The 20,005-nt window shown below is 44.7% G+C and overlaps 1 protein-coding gene across 1 annotated transcript in view; it reads left to right on the top strand.

Annotated features, from left to right (window-relative positions):
* The first annotated feature begins 661 nt into the window (after positions 1-661).
* Positions 662-20,005, top strand: part of LOC143984115 (uncharacterized) — a 33,044-nt gene continuing 13,700 nt past the window's right edge. The window contains exons 1-3 of the mRNA XM_077484429.1: positions 662-1,232; positions 7,113-7,358; positions 17,117-17,731. Coding sequence (XP_077340555.1) covers positions 662-1,232; positions 7,113-7,358; positions 17,117-17,731 — 1,432 coding nt within the window. The remainder of the gene's footprint in view (positions 1,233-7,112; positions 7,359-17,116; positions 17,732-20,005) is intronic.

The raw sequence follows: 20,005 nt of genomic DNA, 5'->3' as shown, positions 1-20,005 counted from the left end.
TGTCAGAGGCCTCAACTCCAAGTTCAAAAGGGCACTGATGTTCCAGTATATCAAGACGCACAACCCACAAATACTGATCCTACAGGAGACCCACCTGATGGGGAGCAAACTGATGGCTTTGAAAAAGCATTGGGTTCAGAAAACTTTTCATGCCACGTATTCCTCATATGCCAGGGGGGTCTCAATCCTGATAAACAAATCCTTTCTGTGTACGGTTGAGGCTGTCCACACGGACCCCCACGGCAGATTTGTAATTGTGGTATTCACGGCCTGGCAACAACGATATATTTTAGTAGGAGTGTTTATCCCGCCACCTTTTAAGCCGGAAGTGTTGTACACTATTTTGGAGAGGATTACCCCATACTGTCCAGCTAAATTGCTAATCCTAGGGGACTTTAACACCCTCTCCCCTGATCTTGATAGGCCCACGCCATCACAGTCCTCTAGGGGGGACCTGCTGGGGTGGACACACTCGGCAGGGGTTACGGAGGTGTGGAGATGGCTGCACCCACACACTAAGGCTTACTCATGCTTCTCTACATCATATAAAACCTCCTCTAGAATTGATTATGCGTTTGCAAATCAACTTATGTTAACTGACGTAGTGGAGGCGACATACCTGCCTAGTGGGCTGTCTGATCATTCCCCCCTCAAGATTACTATGCGGACGAAAGAAAGGCGCAGCAACTCCATGTGGCGCCTCGGGGTCCACTGGATCTCCCATGAAGAGATAGCAGGGCGAATCCCACAAACATTGCGAGAATATTGGGAACATAACGCGGGGTCATCCTCTCCTCCCACAGTCTGGGACACCTTCAAGGCATTCACCAGAGGGCACTATATGTCAGAAATTAAGGCAGTAAAGGTAAATCAACAGGCCAATACAACACGGTTGGAGGGGGAGATCGAGGAGGCATCTGCTGTCTATGGGTCTAACCCCTCGGTTTCCAATTTTGAGTGGCTACAGTCCACCAAAAGGAATCTTCAACTCCACCTCACTGAGGTCACACATTTGGAGGTATTTCACACTAAACAAAGGTTCTTTGAGCAGGGTGATAGAAATGGTAGGCTACTGGCAATGATGTCTCATCACGACACTCCTATGACCCTGATCCCTGAATTGGTTTCTCCTACTGGGGAATCTATTACATCCCGGGAGGGTATCCTAAGAGAGTTTCGGACCTTCTATCAGACACTATACAGTACCACGCTCCCTCCAGATGTAAATCCGGGTGAGATGGCGCCTCTCCTGGACCCCCTGGCCTTGGGGTGGCTCTCAGATGAGGAGAGATCCCATCTGGTCAGGCCTATTACTGCAGAGGAAGTACATGCTATTATTAACTCGTTGGCAACTGGGAGGGCCCCAGGCCCGGACGGTCTGCCTGTTGAGTTCTACCGGTCCCACGTGGATCTTCTGCCCCCCCTGCTGGCAGACCTGTATACCCAGTGTCTGGAGGGGGGAGCACTCCCACCCTCCATGGCAGATGCACATATTGTTCTAATTCTTAAGCCCAATAAAGATCCCAAGCAGTGCGCCTCATACAGACCCATTGCTCTTCTCAACACTGACTTCAAAATGTTATCTAAATTAATTACCATTAGACTCAACCCACTTCTACTCTCCATTATAGACACAGACCAGACTGGGTTCATGGCCCAGAAATCGACGGATATCAACCTCCGCAGACTATTCACCAATCTGCATGCCATACATGACAATGTGGGCACTAGAACGGTTGCCTCCTTTGATATCGAAAAGGCATTCGATTCAATCGAGTGGCCATATCTTTGGGAAACTCTGCGGAGGATGGGATTTCCGTTGGTTTTTATTGGGTGGCTACAAACCTTATACAAATCCCCAAAGGCGGCCATCAGACTGGTGGGCGATGTCTCTGCTCCCTTCTTACTGTCCAGGGGTACCAGGCAGGGCTGCCCTCTCTCTCCGGCACCATTCGCCATTGCTATGGAACCGGTGGCGGAGGCACTGCGGGTCTCGCCCCACATAAAAGGACTAAAAATAGCGTGGCTGGAGGAGAGGGTAGCACTGTACGCCGATGACCTCCTACTCTTTCTGAATGACGCAGACCCCTCCCTTAGAGGAGTGCTGCAAGTACTGACTGACTTCTCCAAAATAACAGGATTGCGGGTGAACGGGACGAAATCCCAGTTACTAGCTATTGACCCTGAGGCAAAACTACTAGCCCCGCCAGATCTCCAACTGCAATGGGTAGAAGACATGGTGTACCTGGGGGTGAGGGTCTCGAGAGATGCATCCAGCTTTATCCCCCTTAACCTAGATACGGTGGTCCAAGGAGTCAAGGCCAAGTTGAAAGCCTGGGAAAACCTTCCTCTATCCTTATTAGGCCGCATTAACCTAATTAAGATGAAAATCATACCTAAATTTACCTACCTATTCCGTAATTCCCCACAATGGATACCTTCCTCATTTTTTACGAAACTGAACCGCATGTTCTCCTCCTTCCTCTGGGGCTCCAGTCCCCATAGATTTAAACTGTCCACGCTGATGCGTCCGGTGCTGCGGGGGGGTTGGCGTTTCCAGACTGCCAGAAATACTTTCTGGCAGCTCAGTTGGTCACGGTAGTTTGGTGGCTGGTACCAGACGCGTCCAACCCTGCGGCGGTTCTGGAGGCTGCAGTAGTCCGTTCTGTGGAGGCCTTAACACATTTACCCCTGCGGGGTCCCAAAGCCCCCTACGATTTGACACCCTCCATGCACACGACTCTAAGGGCCTGGAGGGCAGGACTGGGACTTGAGGGGTTTCCACGGAATGCAATCTCCCCACACGCCCCCCTATGGAACAATCCTACCTTACCCCATCTCTACTCACTACCAGACCCCAAAATATGGGCCAAATGTGGTATTAAACTCATATCTGACCTCACAACCGGCACAACTATACACCCCTTCAATCACCTGGTATCTCGCAATAATGTACCCCCCTCGCATGTATTCCGATATATGCAGCTATCCCATGCATTTAAAGCCCAAATGTTACCCAATGACACGCAAATAGTGCAATCCGCTCTGGAAAAGGTCACAAGGTTTGAATGCGCCAGGAAGCCGACTTCGGTTCTCTATGCGCACCTCATTAGGGTCTCCTCTCCAGATCTGTCAAAGTTCCGTCAAAAATGGACTCAGGACATCCCGGATCTGGACTCCGAGGACTGGGAGGACATGTGGGACTTCCCCTTCAAAATCCTGGTCTCACTTCGAGAACGTCTCATACAATACAAAATACTACACCGGGCATATATTACCGCATATAGATTACATAAAATGAGAACCTCCCTGTCCTCGGAATGTTGGAGATGTACTGGGGATCCGGGTGACTTCATACACATCTTCTGGTCCTGCCCGGCAATTAAAAACTACTGGTCACAGGTTCTATCTGTAATTCAAGAAGTGGTGGGAATAGATGTAGCCCAAACCCCGCGGATGTGCCTTCTAGGCTTAGTAGAGGGGTTAGCCCCCAGTATAGCGGACAGAACTCTGTTAGAACTCCTACTTTTTTATGCCAGGAAAATGATCACTCTATGCTGGAAAAAGCAGGCCCCGCCGTCAATATTGTTGTGGAAAACACATGTCAATAAAGTATTACCACATTATAAGGAAACATACCATAATAGAGGATGCCCCAAAAAATACGCGAGAGTGTGGGCCAGGTGGCTGGCTGAGGCCTCCACAGCGTCCACAAACTGAACATGTACATAATGCCACTCTACGGGTGGATGTGATTTTGTTGCAGTAGGTGATTAGTATCGATTTATTTCTTTATTTACTTTTTATATATTGTAGCCTCTGCTATGGGTTTAGTTCATTTCTTTTATAGTCCCTTGGGGCCCGACTGAAGAATTTGGTCCTTAGTTATCTCAATTGAGGGGGAGCCAACCCAGCACTAAGTTAGTTGTTTGTTTGTTCTTGTGGACGTGCTACAGCTGTAGATTAATATTGTTGGAAGCAACTCACTGACCCCTGCGTGGGTCTAGTCCTAATGCTGTGGCATGTTTACTGTTACCTGTTGACTGTCTGTCTGTCTGTCTTAAACTCCATAAAAATATTTTCAAAAAAAAAAAAGTTATAGCATCTACAAAAATAGGGAATAGTTGTATGGCATTTTTATTAATATAATTTTTTTTTTTTTCACTAGTAATGGCGGCTATCAGAGATTTTTATTGTGACTGCGACATTATGGTGGACACGTCGGACAATTTTGACACATTTTTGGGGCCATTGGCATTAATACAGCGATCAGTGCGATTAAAAATGCTTTGATTACTGTAAAAATGTCACTGACAGTGAAGGGGTTAACACTAGGGGGCAGTGTAGGGGTTAAGTGTGACCTAATGTGTGTTTTTTACTGTAGGGGGCATGGCTTGGCGTGTAACATCACTGATCGTCGTTCCCTATGACAGGGAACAGACGATCAGTGACAAGCTCACTAGGAAGCACGGGGAGAGGTTTGTTTACACTTGCCTCTCCCGTTCTTCAGCTCTGTGACCCGATCGGGGGACACCGGCGGCGATCGGGTCCGCAGGTCCCTCAGCCACGGTCACGGAACTCAGGACTGGGTCGCGAGTGCACCAGCGGCGAGCGTGCGACCCACGGCTGAGCTCTTAAAGGGCAACGTACCTGTACCTGTATGTGCTTGTGCCCAGCCGTGCCATTCTGCCGACGTATATAGACGTGAGGCGGTCCTCAAGTGGTTAAAGTTGGGTTCCTCTAAATTTAGAATTCTTCTGAATATAGTGCCTGGGGGTCCCCTTAGTCGGCCTGTAATGTGGCGCTTCTGTAGCATATATAGAATATGCTGCAGCAAAAATTAAGAAGAAAAAAAAAAGAATTAAATTACATTAAAATTAAATTACATCCTCTGGGACTGTGACATCATAATGGGCAGGGACATCATCCGGTGATGTCACTACATAAGTCGCCGTATGCCGCGTGTCCTGTCATAGTGACTGGAGACAGCGACGAGGCAACATCTCCAGAAGAGAAGAACAGAAGATGGGGGAGCCGGGATCAGGGTGCCACACCCCGACAACCAACGGCCAGGGTTGTCGGGAAGAGGCCCTTGTCCTCATCAACATGGGGACATGGTGCTTTGGGGTGGGGGGCCGCATGGCCCCCCCTTCCCCAGGGCACCCCCCATGTTGAGGGCACGCGGCCTGGTATGGCTCAGGAAGGGGGGTGCTCGCTCATCCCCACCCCCTTTCCTGGCTGGCCGGGTAGCGTGCTCGGATAAGGGCCTGATATTGACCTAGGGGGGACCCCCACGCCGTTTTTTCAGCATAGGGATTCCCCTTTAAGTCCATACCAGGTGACGGGGCCAGCAACGCCTCCTTCGCTGGTCCCAGCTACCTGGAGACACGCTCAAAATGAGCGCACTTTTCTCCGGGCTGGAAAAGTCCATTCATTTCAAAAGTACGGCGGACTGGCACACACAAGGCCGTACTGTCCGCCAAAATGCGAGTCCGGCGGACAGATTGGTGTGCAAAACTCCAATCTTAGTGCGCCGGACTTTTGGGTAAAAAAAAGTCCGCCGGAGCCTACACACGGGCGGATTGTCCGGCGGACTTGAGTCTGCCGGACTTTTCCACCAGATTGTTTGATCGTGTGTATGCGGCATAAGTCTCACAGTGTCAGGTGTCAGATAGTGAGTGACTGATAATAACGAATATGGCGGCAGTCCATTGTGAGAGCAACATGGAGGCATCGGAGGATGTTCCTGGGCCATCTACAAGTGTTTCTGCATATATTATATACTCGTTCAAACAGAAACTGGTGAAGTGGTGATAGCGATCACTGATCAGACAGGTAACAAGATTCTATAATAATATATCCCCCTCACAACACAGGCAGCATCTGAGGCTATCACAACAACACTAACAGCAACACTAGTATCACTATAAGGTTCTCACACTAACACAATAGCAGAAGATCATTAGGAAAAGGCTACGTTGCTTCACTATTGTTCTGCTGCTGTGCTTATGCTTAATAATAATTCAGGTTCTCTGACAAGTGACAATTCAAACGGACCAGCTAAGATTGACTGTCTTCTGAAATGATTCAGTGTCTGCTAGCAATCGTAAGTGAAAGTAAGTTGGCTGTACGTGTGTACTTAGTTCTAGCTATTTTACTGCTCCTCCTCTTTGGTTACAATCAGCCAATAACATTCATCATCATCATTATTTTTATTTTACTTCCCCCACCCAATTCCAGAATCTTTTCTCTCTATGTCGAATCTTTTCTCTCTGTGTCGAATCTTTTCTCTCTATGTCGAATCTTTTCTCTCTGTCGAATATTTTCTCTATGTAATCTTGGACTAATAGAGGTAAGGTTAGGCACATTCGACCACAGGTTCAATAGACACAGATTGTTATTGTCAGTCACGTTGAATCTCCTATTCTATATCGAACTGTTGTAACAACGAAAACGAAAATAAAGCATTTATTTATGTCGGATCTTTCGTTTTTCGGATTCTGCGCTTTCGTTATCGTTTGTCAAAACGAAAACAAAAATACCTGAAATTCGGACAAAAACGAATGCACATGTCCAATATCTACTTATCTAAAAAAAAAATTAAAAAAGGGAGTAATGGGAATATAAACACATTGTACGTTCTGTAAAACGAATTGCACTTGCTATTGGCATACGTTTTACAGTTTGCTCATGCAGATGTTTTAGGAAAACAAATCCAGCAAAGTCTTCCTCAATCCTATATTAAAATGTATGTAAAAATTTCTCTTTTTAAGTTGTAATGAAATATTTATTTAAAAAAATATCCTCTGCCATGGTGCAAAGTATAAACTAAGAGTTAGAGGCAGATGAGAAAGGCAGATAATACATTTAAACAGCAAACATGCAAGAGACAAAAGATCAGGTAACGTGAACCTTGAGTAAAGTAATAAACATTATAGGTAAATAATGAACTTTGTAAGTCTGTGATTGCAGTGGTTTGTACCTTCTTGCTTTGATGCAGTCTGGGAGGAGACTATTATCTTTATATAAATAGTGACTTCCTGTCTATGGTTAAAATATTCAGAGAAGGCAATGGGTGAGAATATAACAGCATGTATATTACACCTGAGCAGTTCCCGATTTCCTGCAATTACATAGCCCAGAGGAAGAAGTAGATTTCAGTATTGTTTACTTTACTTTTATTGTCAAGGTTTCCTCAGCGATCGTTATCATATTAATTTTCCTGTCTCATTATGTCTCCTGCTTTACTGGGTTAGGTTGGCGATTTGAAGCAATATATTGGGCTCTGGCAGCCTGCATCCTGAGCCTGTTCTCAGTATTAGCCGCTGATGACCCTCCAATAGTAAGACTTCAAGAAGGTGAGATTCTATCTCATTTTGCATCACCGATGAGTAACAATGTATAATCCTATATGTTGAGATTATTATGAGACTGGTGTACTACTATTAATTGTGTGATTTTTAAATCACATAATCAATTTAAAAGATGTCTCTCTATTTTTTTTAATAACTAGGACAGTTAATTATTTTATCTTTTCATTGAGGCAAAATGTATTAAGAAAAGTTGTAGTAATACACAGAAACCAATTGGAAATTCTTTATTTTATTTTTTTTAAGTGAGAATGAAGTTCACAGTAGGGATGACTGTTGCATTTGACCAAATATTGGTACAAGTAGTCACATAAGAGTATTATATCAGCATTCCTCTAGTTGGAGTCCATCATTAAATCTTAAACATTGGGTGTGTGTCGGTTAGAATTGCACATAGTGCTGCATGTTTGGGGGGGGGGGGGGGGGGCCTCTGGCAGTGAGACTTGGTCATTAGGTAGGGAGTTTAACTTAAATTGGGGGTTCATTAAGAAGAAATCTGGTCTGATACCATTGTGTGTATCAGAAGCATTGTGCTAGAAATTGCCTTTAGGCCTCTTTCACATAAAGGGTCCGATCAGGTCCACCTATCAGTCTTTCAGGCAGACTTGTTCGAACCCTCCATTAACCCCCCCCCCCCCAGACTGGTGAGTGTAAACAGACCTGTGTCCGTTTACACTTGGCTACCTCTAATCCAATCCAGTCCACTGAAAAGAAAAACCAGAAGGGAATCTGTCCCCCTCCATAAAGGTGGATCGAATTGGAGGGCAGTCGGGTGTAAACGGATAGTGGAGTCTGTTTGCACCCGACTGCCTATAGAGCAGAACTGAGCAGACACGGACCTGTCATACGCCTGTTCTGCTCTGATCCACAGGGGATCTAAACAGAGCCTACACCATGTGTAAGGGACCTTATTCTGACTAGAGTTAGGTATATCGAAAACCCAAGAAATATGTAATGCATTGCTGCTTACTAGACTATGGTTGCAGTAACTGCCTTCAATTTCTTTCTTTTTATTTTCACTTGGTGACCCTGTCATTACCACACTACTGCCACGTACACACGGGCGGATTGTATGGCGTACTTAGTCCGTCATACAATCTGACGGACAGTCCGTCGTACTTTCCACTGAACAGACTTGACCACACACTGATACACAAACAGTCCGTCGAAAGCTTGCGCGATGACGTGTACAGCACGTACGACGGGACTAGAAATAGGAAGTCCAAGACACAGCAAAGCACCCTTCCGCCGTGTAAATCCTTTCTGGGCATGCGCCATTCTTAGTCCGTCGAACTAGCATACTGACGACCGTATTGTCCGCTGAAACCAAAGTACGACGGACAGAATTTCGAAAAAACCGAAATACTTAGTACTCCGGACTGCACGCTGAAAAAGTCAGCTGAAGCCCACACATGAGCGGATTGTCCGCTGAAATGTGTTTCGACGGACTAAGTACGCCATACAATCCGCCCGTGTGTACGCGGCATACCTGTCCTGGAATGATAAAGCTCAGTCGCTGTACTCTATCTATGGTGGATCATTGCAACCCTAGGCTGCTTGTTCCTGGTTTGGACTACAGAACTTCTCCTCATCACCATAAGTCCATAACATCTTGAGGAGGTGTCCTGAGGTTCACAGTGGTAATCTGTACTGGGCACATAGGATTATGTGGGATTTCAGTCCAGTAGAGATGGTTGTGTTATCAGCTCACTACAGGAATTTACAAGTTTTGTGGTTTTCTGGTAAAAGCAACAGGAGGTTTTTGTACATAAAAAAAACAGAACAGATAAAACAAGGCACTGTGAATGGTAAATTTACAGACCAAAGCCCCCGTGCGTGCAGTTTCTTGAATCCCCTATATTTCCATCTTTTATGAGTTAAAGGATACTGGCACCCCCCACCTTCCACTGGGTCACACACCTTAACCTACTGGACATTAATGTACATACGCATGTGTATGTATGGATGTGTATATATGTGTATCTGCGAGAAAGGGGTTTACTATGGATAATATTGTATTAAGTTTCTTTTGGAATTCACCCCCTTCCCCTTCTTGCCTCCTTACCCTTTTATCTTATCTTACCATTGCTTATTATAGTTTGTACGGACTATTGCCAGTGATATTGGATGATGTTATACAAGGTTACTTAATGTCCATTGTTTTGCACATGTATCTGTAAACTCAATAAAAACATATTTCATTTATTTATTTTTTAAATATATGTGTATGCATGTATATATGTATACATGTCTCTCTCTGGAGACCTGACTTGGTCGTTTCCTCTCCATTGGATGCCCCCTATCCTTCATTTTCTTTCTTTTTTATTTATTTATTTTAGTTAGACCCCTTCCTAGTATGTTGGAAAAGATGGCCCTGACAGTAAACACTGCATTATCTTGCAACTATTTAAAGCTATGTGTATAGCTGTTACACGTATGATTACATTTTGATCCTTGGTGGTTAGTCCTTAGCCGAGTAAATGATAACAAATATAATTGCTATTGATGTAGTGCCACATTTTTCAACAAAAAAAAATGTATTACATCTAAATTTATAGACCAATGGGATGCAAATCAGGAAAACTTATTTTTATTGTGTTTTTTTTTTTTTCTTTAACTTAAATATGGTGGCTTTGCATTTCTGAAATTCGTTAATCATTCCCGTTCTTTACTACACCTTGTTGGATAAGCTAGATAACAAACTCGATTTTAATGAAACTCAATTTTTAAAACTGTATTTGAACATGTAACTACCACCCATAGATCAAAGGCCCCTTCATCCCAAAAATATAATATTTTTTGGAAATGGCAAAGGAAGGGGATTTTAATGGTGCCAAGACACATCAAATATTATAAAAAAACATATTCTTTATTTCATTCCAAATTTAAAAACATGTATTCTTGAATAGCACAGTATTTGTGTGTATACCGTATTTATCGGCATATGACACACATAGGCATATAACACGCACATTCATTTTAAGAGGGAAATTTTAAATAAGGAACTTTAAAGCAAAATAAGAGTCAGTGCCAATCTGCAGCCTCACAAGTGCCAATAATGCAGCCTTATCAGTCCACATCAATGCAGCTTCACCATTGCCTTCAATGCAGCAGCCTCACCATTGTCTTTAATGCAGCAGCCTCACCATTGCAATCAGTGCAGTCTGATTGATGCCCATCTGCAGCCTGGAGGGGACAGGGAGGGGGGCGGGACGAGCGCCAACAGATTATATACAGTGAGAATTTCCTATGATAGACAAAACAGTGGTCCAATGGCTTCCCAGGAGACGGGACTTCCTTTTACAGAGGCCGCCAAGTAAACAGGAGAGTGTGTGTGTTATGTATGTCATAGTCTTTTTAAATGATGCCCTATTGGGCAGCAACTGTGTGCCCCAAAGTTTTACATTTGGAATGAAATAAAGAATGTTTTTTTATATTTGTGTCTTGGCACCATTCAAATCCCCTTCCTTTACTATTTCCAAAAAATTATATTTTATTTTATATATATATATATATATATATATATATATATATATATACCGTATATACTCGAGTATAAGCCGAGATTTTCAGCCCCTTTTTTGAGGCTGAAAGTGCCCCCCTCGGCTTATACTCGAGTCACCGCCGTCTGTCTACCCGATCAGTGTGTCGAGCAGACAGACAGCGGCCATTCCACAATTCAAAAGCCGCGCCTCCCTGTCTGTGATAGGCGGAACACTCAATTTCCCAGCAGTCAGTGGTCCGCCTATCACGGACATCCGCTCATCCTCGTACTACGGACGAGGATGAGAGGATGTCCGTGATAGGCGGAACACTGACTGCTGGGAAATTGAGTGTTCCGCCTATCACAGACGGAGGCACGGCTTTTGAACAGTGGAATGGCCGCCGTCTGTCACAGACAAGAAGAGGTGCGGCGATCCTGGCATGTTTTTACATGCAGATCGACACAGGCTGCAGAAGGACAAAGGCACAGGACACAGGGATGGACGGACACACAGGGATGGACGGACACACAGGGGTGGATGGACACACAGGGATGGACAGGCATGTCTCACCCTCGGCTTATACACGAGTCAATAAGTTTTCCCATTTTGTTTGTGGTAAATTAGGGGCCTCGGCTTATATTCGGATCGACCTATACTCGAGTATATACGGTATATATATAATATATACATTTTTTTTTTTTTTTTTTAACTTCCATCACAATATTAGAATTCTATCTAAGATTGTATGCCCAAATAATAGCAATTAAGGCTATAACATATGGCTTTTTGGAAATTCTGCTAAGTTTTGACATTATTTGTGGGATAAAGGAGAACTCCTTTGATAGTTTAACAATCCACTTCTGTTGAACAGGGAGGTCCACACACACAGGTCAAAATTCAGCTGGTCCCTGTTAATCACACAGTTATGCCACGTACACATGACCGGACTTTTTGACAGCAAAAGTCAGACGGAACGAGTCCGACAGACAATTCGATCATGTGTGGGCTCCATCAGACCTTTGTTAGCCAAAAATCCGGCGGACTTTAGAAATAGAACATGTTTTAAATTTTCCCACCGGAACTCCGCCGGACCGAGAAATCCGGACAAAAACTGACGCTAGGGCAGCTATTGGCTACTGGCTATGAACTTCCTTATTCTAGTCCGGTTGTACGTCATCACATTCGAATCCGTCTGACTTTGGTGTGATTGTGTGTGGCCAAGTCCGTTCATTCGGAAAGTCCGTCGGAACTCCGCCGAAAGTCCGTCGGAAAGAACGTCGGACCTAGTCCCTCATAGTCTGTGTACGCGGCATTACACTTTGTCTATAGTGACTGCTTCAATGTGTTTTTACTGTTAAAACTTTCATTGTATTATCCCCAATGTCAGAATCAGGACCGCTGTTAGAAATCATGGGGCCCCATACAGCCTACCTGATGGGGCCCCCTTTAATCCTGCCCTCACTTCTGCAGATTTGTCACCGTTTACATATGCGCACACAATCATTATGGCTTATCAGTACTGGGGGATAGAGACTGTGTCTTTAATTTTTTTTGTATCACTTTTATTGCTATCAGAAGTAATGAACAACATCCCTAGTGATAGCATTGGGCAGTGACAGGTCCCCTTTATGGAGAGATCTGGTGTCTATTAGACCCCATACCTATCCTCTGGCCTCCAAAGCATCTGATCAAACCCAGATCGGTTTGATCAGACGCTTGTTCAAGCTGGTAATTGCTTCTGGTTTCTGATGTCACACAGTGGGAGGAACGACATCAGTTCCCCTCACTGTGTCCCAGAAACTGGATGCTGCTGCTCATATCCTTAACAGGACCCCTGATTTCACAGAGAGCCCAGTAAAGGTGGTGGTGGGATGGTGGTGGAACCCCCTTCAACTGACTGCCTGTAAAATATACGAGGGGCTTCTTAGCCACTAAGATTACTATTACTTGTGCAAATTTGCTGGGTCTAAAAAATTATATCTTGATCATTGCTGTAGCGATAATCAAGATATCACCCTTCCAAACCAGCAATTTACCAGTAGGGCGCTGGACCGGAAGTGGTTAAAGGGAAGTGGTCGGTGGCTGGTTGGGGGGGCACATGTTTACTGCCCTCCAAATGCAAGTGTAAAGCAGCATCTCACTGCGTCCTTACCAGCATTATAAAAATCACACAGGCAGCACAGTCAGCATGTGTTCTGTCATGGATCTGTCAGTGTCAAATGGCTTTTGGGTTCTGACTTTGGCTATATTGTGTGTTACAAACTCTAACCCAGTACAGCCATAACAAAGTAAGCACCCAACCGCAATATGACACACTGTGACAGATTACAGAGCACATGCTGACTGTGCTGCCTATGTGAGTAATCATAACTTGCCATGCTATGTGTAAGCACTACACAGTGAGGATTCTATCCTCTGTGCTCCACTCACTGTGTGCACTGCAGCCACGGTGTCCGGGTTCTTGCTCCCTTGTCAGCCACAGAGCCGCCTGTTACCTCACAAGTCACATCAGTCTCTGCCGCCGGCACATGATGTCTCGGCAGCCGGTGGAGCGGAGCATCGTAGTATCACTGCTCCAGGGAAGGCAGTGAGCAGCGGTGGCTGGAACTAATTAAAAAGCGGAGCAATGTGCGGTGTGGTTTTATGTACATCTGCCCGAAAAACAAGAAATAGTCCAAACACTGCTCTCACCTCCTGGGCCTCTCTGATGACCTGATGGGGTCCAGGAAATGTAATTACACCCCCTTCCCTAAGCAAGTAGTAGCAGGGAATGGTGGTGAAGTTTAGAAAGCTCTATTTTGTAATAGCCAGAAAGTAACTGTAAAGTTGTCCGGGCCCCCTTGTGGAGCTGCTGGGGGCCCGGCCCGGTAAAACAGGGCTGGCTGCACTGCCCTATCAGCGGCCCTGGTCAAAATTACTGTTCTGGTGGAGCTCAAGCCAAGAGTATTTCTGTATGTATGTATGTATGTATGTATGTATGTATGTATGTGTGTTCTGGAAGTGAAGCAAGATGTTGTGTCCTTGAAAGGGTCAGATGGTCATTCCATCTGATACTAACACATTTTGTCAAAATAACAAGATAAAATTGTGTGCTTCAAACAGTGGCAGCCTGTTCATAGTAGGTGCACCAAGCAGTCACAATTTTTTATTTATTTTTTTAAAAGGCCCATTTAATAAAAAACATTTTTTTTCTTCAATTTTTTTTTAAGTGCACTGTGTTCGCGCACCAGACACATTGCACTATGGGAAGCACCACGTCAATGCAATCACGAGATTGCAGACGAGGCGCTTCATTTGCAGGCTTTTGACCTGCTTTGTTGTGCATTCTAAAGCGCCAAACAGCTTCTACGGGCGGGATCTTTGTTATTCAAGTTAAGAGGTTACTTAAGTGTCGTCTGCAGCCCCGTGGAACGCATGGCCCCAGCAGAGCTGCCTGTAAGGTAAGTAAGTGTGAGGCTGCATTTGATGGGGCACAGTGAGGCTGCATTTGATGGGGCACAGTGAGGCTGCATTTGATGGGGCACAGTGAGGCTGCATTTGATATGGCATAGTGGCTGCATAAGATGGGCACAGTGGCTGCATAAGATGGGCACAGTGGCTATATTTGATGGGGCACAATGGCAGCATTTGATGGCACAGTGGCTGTGATTGATGTGTTTTGTTTTTTTTTCAGAATTTTTCAGTTTGTTTGCGCCCCCCCCCCCCCCCCCACAAAAACTTTTAGCACCAGCGACCACCACTTCAAGGATGTGTCACTTATCTGTGTGTAGCACCCCCTGACCCCTGGAGGCAGTTTGGGGACCCTCACTGGCAGAGTGAGCAGACATTTCACCCCAGGGTTTGTTTTACTGTATTGTCATCCTAGTCAGAATGCTAGGTAAATTTTGTCTTTTTTTTTGCGTTTCATTGTAGAGAGTGTAGTGGCTGTTGATTGTTTTATTTCCCATTCACACTTGTACAATTTGTAATGCGACTTCGGACCCCATTCATATCTGTGCAACTTTAGGTTGTAGCAACTTCAAAGTAGTTCCTGCACTACTTTGGTCTGATTTTCATAGACCTCAATGTAAACCCTCAAAAGTCGTTTGAAAGTCTGCACCTGCATGACATAGATGCGATTTGGGAGCAACTTGTGTGTGACTTGTGAAAAGAATGGCAGGCATAAAAAAAAATGAAAAAAATGGCGTAGGGTCCCCACCCCCCCAAATCCATGCCATATTCTTAGGTCTGGTATGGGGACAAGGGTCTCTTCCCCACAGCCCTGGCCAGTGGTTGTTAGGGTCCTCGGGTGGAGGCTTATTGGAATCTGGAAGCCCCCTTTAATAAGGGGACCCCCCCATGTGAATGAGAATGTGGTACTACTCATTCACCAAAAAAAAAATGTAAAACAATGTATAGTGTAAAAATTACAGTAGGCAGTTGTATAAAGAGATACAAAAAAGTCACCCCTGGTTTAGATCTTGCCGCCTGCCACTATCACAGACCCCAAAAAAATAAAAAAAATAAAAACCCTTGCCCTGACAAAGGCTCCCACCATCTGCCAGCTCCACCATGTGACAGCTCTTAAAGAAGGGGCGGGGCCACCTGGTGACATCACTGACCCAGCATGCCCTTGGTTAACGATGTCACAAGGGGGCATTGCCACCCTGTGATGTCACTGGGTGGCCCCACCTCATAGTTATTTAAAAGTTGTCACATGGCAGAGCTCACAGATGACTGGAGCCTTCATCTGGGCCATATGTTTTGTTTTGTTTTCCTTTTTTAAGGTCAGCGGCGGGTGGCGTGATTGATGATGGGTTTACACCGGAGGACATTTTGTTTTTGATTTTTGAATAAAGGAATTGTCAAAAACTTGTGTTGTGTTTTTATTTACTTTTGACACTTTTTTGGTGGATGTGTAGGCCATACTCATTCACCTACAGTAGTGGGGGGGGGGCTGGGATCTGTTGTTAAAGGGGGCTTCCAGAGTCCAATAAGTCCCTCGCACAGACCTCCCACAACCGCCAAACAGGGTTGGGGGGGAGAGGCCCTTGTCCCCATCAACATGGGGACAAGGTTCTTTGGGGGTGGGGGCCTGTGGCCTGGTATGGTTTACGTGCGAGCAGCCTTCCGCTTTTCTGGCCTACCAGGCTGCCTGTTCGGATAAGGGTCTGGTATGGATTTTTGGGGCTGTAATTTTTGTTTTTAATTTTGGTATGGCATTTTTTTCATTTATTTTTCATTGCCGATATATTTTTATTTTTATTTTTTTTACATTCAGCTGTCAATGGGGAAGCCCAATGACGGCTGAGGAGTCATTGGTTGTTAAGGATGCGGCAGCCGGGCTTCCTGGTCCGCTCCTTAACAAACAGCTATTCCTTACACAGAATTCAAATCAGTCAATCAATTTTCGACCAATGCAAATTCAAATCATTCTGAAAATTTGGAATTTGTTAGAAAATAAAGAAACCAAACAAAACTAAATCAATTTTTCCATTCTGCACATGTCTAAAGACTTTGTAGAGCAAACAAAACAATCACATTTGTCAAAGCCAAAGTTGTAACAAAATTGCGTCAAAGTCACATCAAGTAGCAATGTAAATCACGTGATTTTTATTGTGAATGGATCCTTAATCTTATCAGGGTTCCTGAGCTATGAGCTTGATTGCTTCCCCCTGCCTCTGAAAAAAGCTTCCAGAGCATAGTGATAGTGAGGGAGATTCAAATGATTGGTTGAATATTTATCATGCCCTAGCCAATCCCTGGAAGAGGGGAATCCAGAAGGTGTCTGGGGAGGTAATAAACAGACAGGAGGCCTGAGCAGATTGTTTTTTCCTCATAAGGGAGGGTTCCTGGACTCCTGGGACTGCTGTCCCTAGAAGAAGATAACGGAGACAAGAGACAATTGTTTGGGCTTCAGTAGTTGGTAACACACTGAGTGAGGCATGGAAGCGAGCACACATGAGCAACTTGCTATGGGGACACTCAGCAGGGGAGGTTGAAGCCAGGATCGCTGGCGGGGGACACGAGAAGAGGAGGATCATGGCTGCTCTGTGCAAAACCATTGCCCAAAACCATTGCACAGAGCAGGTAAGTATTACACGTTTTTTTTTTTTTTTTTATAAAATCCAAAAAAAAAACCTTTTAATATCACTTTTCTTCACTCTCGTTGTGAAAGTATTATCCCATCCTGTAAACTTTGCTTATCTGTAATGTAGTACTACTTCAGTGATGTGTGCATCACAAGGTATATGGACTCACCTATTGTTTTTATATTTTTAGGGTTCCCTATTGATTGTGATAAGCTGCCGAAAGACAGCCCAAGTGGTGTTTATGTAATCAAGCCCCACACATCACCTCCACTGGTAGTCTATTGCCATGTGGATGAGGATGGTAAGGGTTGGACTGTAATTCAGAAGAACTCATTTAAAACTGAACTCACATGGCTTGAATCCTGGACCACCTACAAGTATGGCTTTGGAAATGTGATGCAGGATTACTGGCTGGGCAATGAGTACATTCATCTTCTCACCTCTCAGAAGGTCTACATGGTTCGATTCCTACTAAAAGACAAAGCGGAGAAGGAGTGGCATGCCGATTATGATATCTTTAGTCTTGACAAAGAGGTTAATGGATATACACTCCGTTTAGGCAGGTACTCAGGCACTGCAGGGGACTTTCTTGCCACATTTGACTCAAACACTATCCATGACAACATGAAATTCTCTACAAAGGACAAAGATCAGGACCGCACATCCAGTAACTGTGCAGCATCCTATGGTGGCTGGTGGTATGATAATTGCTACATTGTCATGCTGAATGGCAAAAGCCACATCTACTGGAAGAATGTGTGTACTGGAGATTGCGCCCAATCAATAATTATGGTCCGACCTACAGGTATCTGCTGAAGACAATACAAAAGAGAAATGGACTATGTGTTATAGCAGCAAACTGTATGGGAGTTCTTGATTATGGTGTATGAGTACTACTCTGATTTATGTCCTTTCTGCCCCATGAAAAGATTAGTAAAAAAAACTAAAAGCACTTTAGTTTGCAGAAACAATTTATGTCAGAGGTGCCTATATTTCATTATTTTTTTCTTACAATTTACATTGCTATGCTTAGCCACAAATCAAAAGCCAATTGGACAGCATTATTAACACTGTATAGTGCATGTGGTCATTACTTGACTACACTATTTGTAAAACCGAGATCAGTTTATTTAGTTTGAATATTAAATGGCTTTATCTGTCAGATGTTGCCATGTGTGGTTAAAGTGTTACTAAACCCAGGACTCTGCATTCACTATATCTGGTCTTATACTGTACACAGAACATGGAAATGCAATTATTTTAGTAAATATAAACTGCTAAATACCTTTTCTCATCAGCAGTATATAGCAGACATGTGACTTCCATCAGAGTCCGGTTGAGGAATGGTTAAAGCTTGTAGGAGGATAGTGATGGCCGAACGGTTCGCCCGGCGGTCGTTTCGCGGCGAATTTCCGACTTTCGCCGTCCGCGGGTTCGAACGCCTTTTTCCGTCGTTCGCCCCGGCGGACTTACGTGTTTAATGTATACAAGAACTTTAACCTTTCGTGACACGTTTATCATGTGTTACAGGACAACCAATTGAGACATGACAGCTCATGGACACTTGGACATTCCCCCTAACCTATAAATACACCCGATCCGGTGGCCATTTTACATTCTTTCTTCTGTCACTGTAGGGAAAGGATCCTGTGTGGAGTAGGGACAGAGAAAACGCTAGCTATTTGGTACACAAAAGTTCTTTTCAGGACTGGTATAGGTGTTAGGTCAGCAGCCTGAGTTTCTTTTGTCAGTTTAGATAAAGGGACAGAGCGCTGTATGCTGCTATTTTAGGGACAGCTCAGCCAGATTAGTCTTTCTTCATCATCATCATCATCATCATCATTAGCTGTTACTATCAGGTCCACAAAAGAGCTGTTCCAGCTAATCGTTCCAGCCTACTCTTTTTTGCCAATTTGTATAGGGACAGGCAGGAAGCAGTGTGTCAGGCAGTGAGGATAATTTTAAAGACTTGCTGTTACTATTAGTTCCACAAAGGTTCTTTTCAGGACTGGTATCAGTGGTACGGTAATAGGCTTGTACACGTATAATATTCTTTCTTCCAAATATAGAAAGAATATTATACTTGACTGCTGCCCTTCTGCTGCAGTCTGCTAATCATTCACAACTCACTTGTTCCACAAAGCTCTTTATCAGGACTGGTAACTTGGTCTGTCTAGGGTGCTACGGTACATAGGCTTGGGTGCGGTACAGTCTGCTGTTCTGTAAGGACCGCTATCGGTCCACAATACATAGGGTTGCCGTGCACTACTGCTGACCGCTGCCCTATACTGCAGCAGTCCTTCATTGGTATAGGGACTGACGTACAGTCTGCTAATCACTAACACACAACCTGCTTGGTCCACAAAAGTTCTTATAAGGACTGGTAACTTGGTATAGGGTGCTACGGTACATAGGCCTGAGTGCGTTACAGTCTGCTGTTCTGTAAGGACCGCTATCGGTCCACAATACATAGGGTTGCCGTGCACTACTGCTGACCGCTGCCCTATACTGCAGCAGTCCTTCAGCGGTATAGGGACTGACGCACAGTCTGCTAAACACTAACACACAACCTGCTTGGTCCACAAAAGTTTTTATAAGGACTGGTAACTTGGTATAGGGTGCTACGGTACATAGGCCTGAGTGCAGTACAGTCTGCTGTTCTGTAAGGACCGCTATCGGTCCACAATACATAGGGTTGCCGTGCACTACTGCTGACCGCTGCCCTATACTGCAGCAGTCCTTCATTGGTATAGGGACTGACGTACAGTCTGCTAATCACTAACACACAACCTGCTTGGTCCACAAAAGTTCTTATAAGGACTGGTAACTTGGTATAGGGTGCTACGGTACATAGGCCTGAGTGCGTTACAGTCTGCTGTTCTGTAAGGACCGCTATCGGTCCACAATACATAGGGTTGACGTGCACCACTGCTGACCGCTGCCCTATACTGCAGCAGTCCTTCAGCGGTATAGGGACTGACGTACAGTCTGCTAAACACTAATACACAACCTGCTTGGTCCACAAAAGTTCTTATAAGGACTGGTAACTTGGTATAGGGTGCTACGGTACATAGGCTTG

Source organism: Lithobates pipiens, unplaced genomic scaffold (genome assembly GCF_037356315.1).
Source record: "Lithobates pipiens isolate NorthernLeopardFrog02 unplaced genomic scaffold, aLitPip1_a1.2 Scaffold_16, whole genome shotgun sequence".
Classification (NCBI taxonomy): domain Eukaryota; kingdom Metazoa; phylum Chordata; class Amphibia; order Anura; family Ranidae; genus Lithobates; species Lithobates pipiens.
Note: the sequence above shows the minus strand (reverse complement) of the source record. Positions and strands in the feature narration are given on the sequence as shown.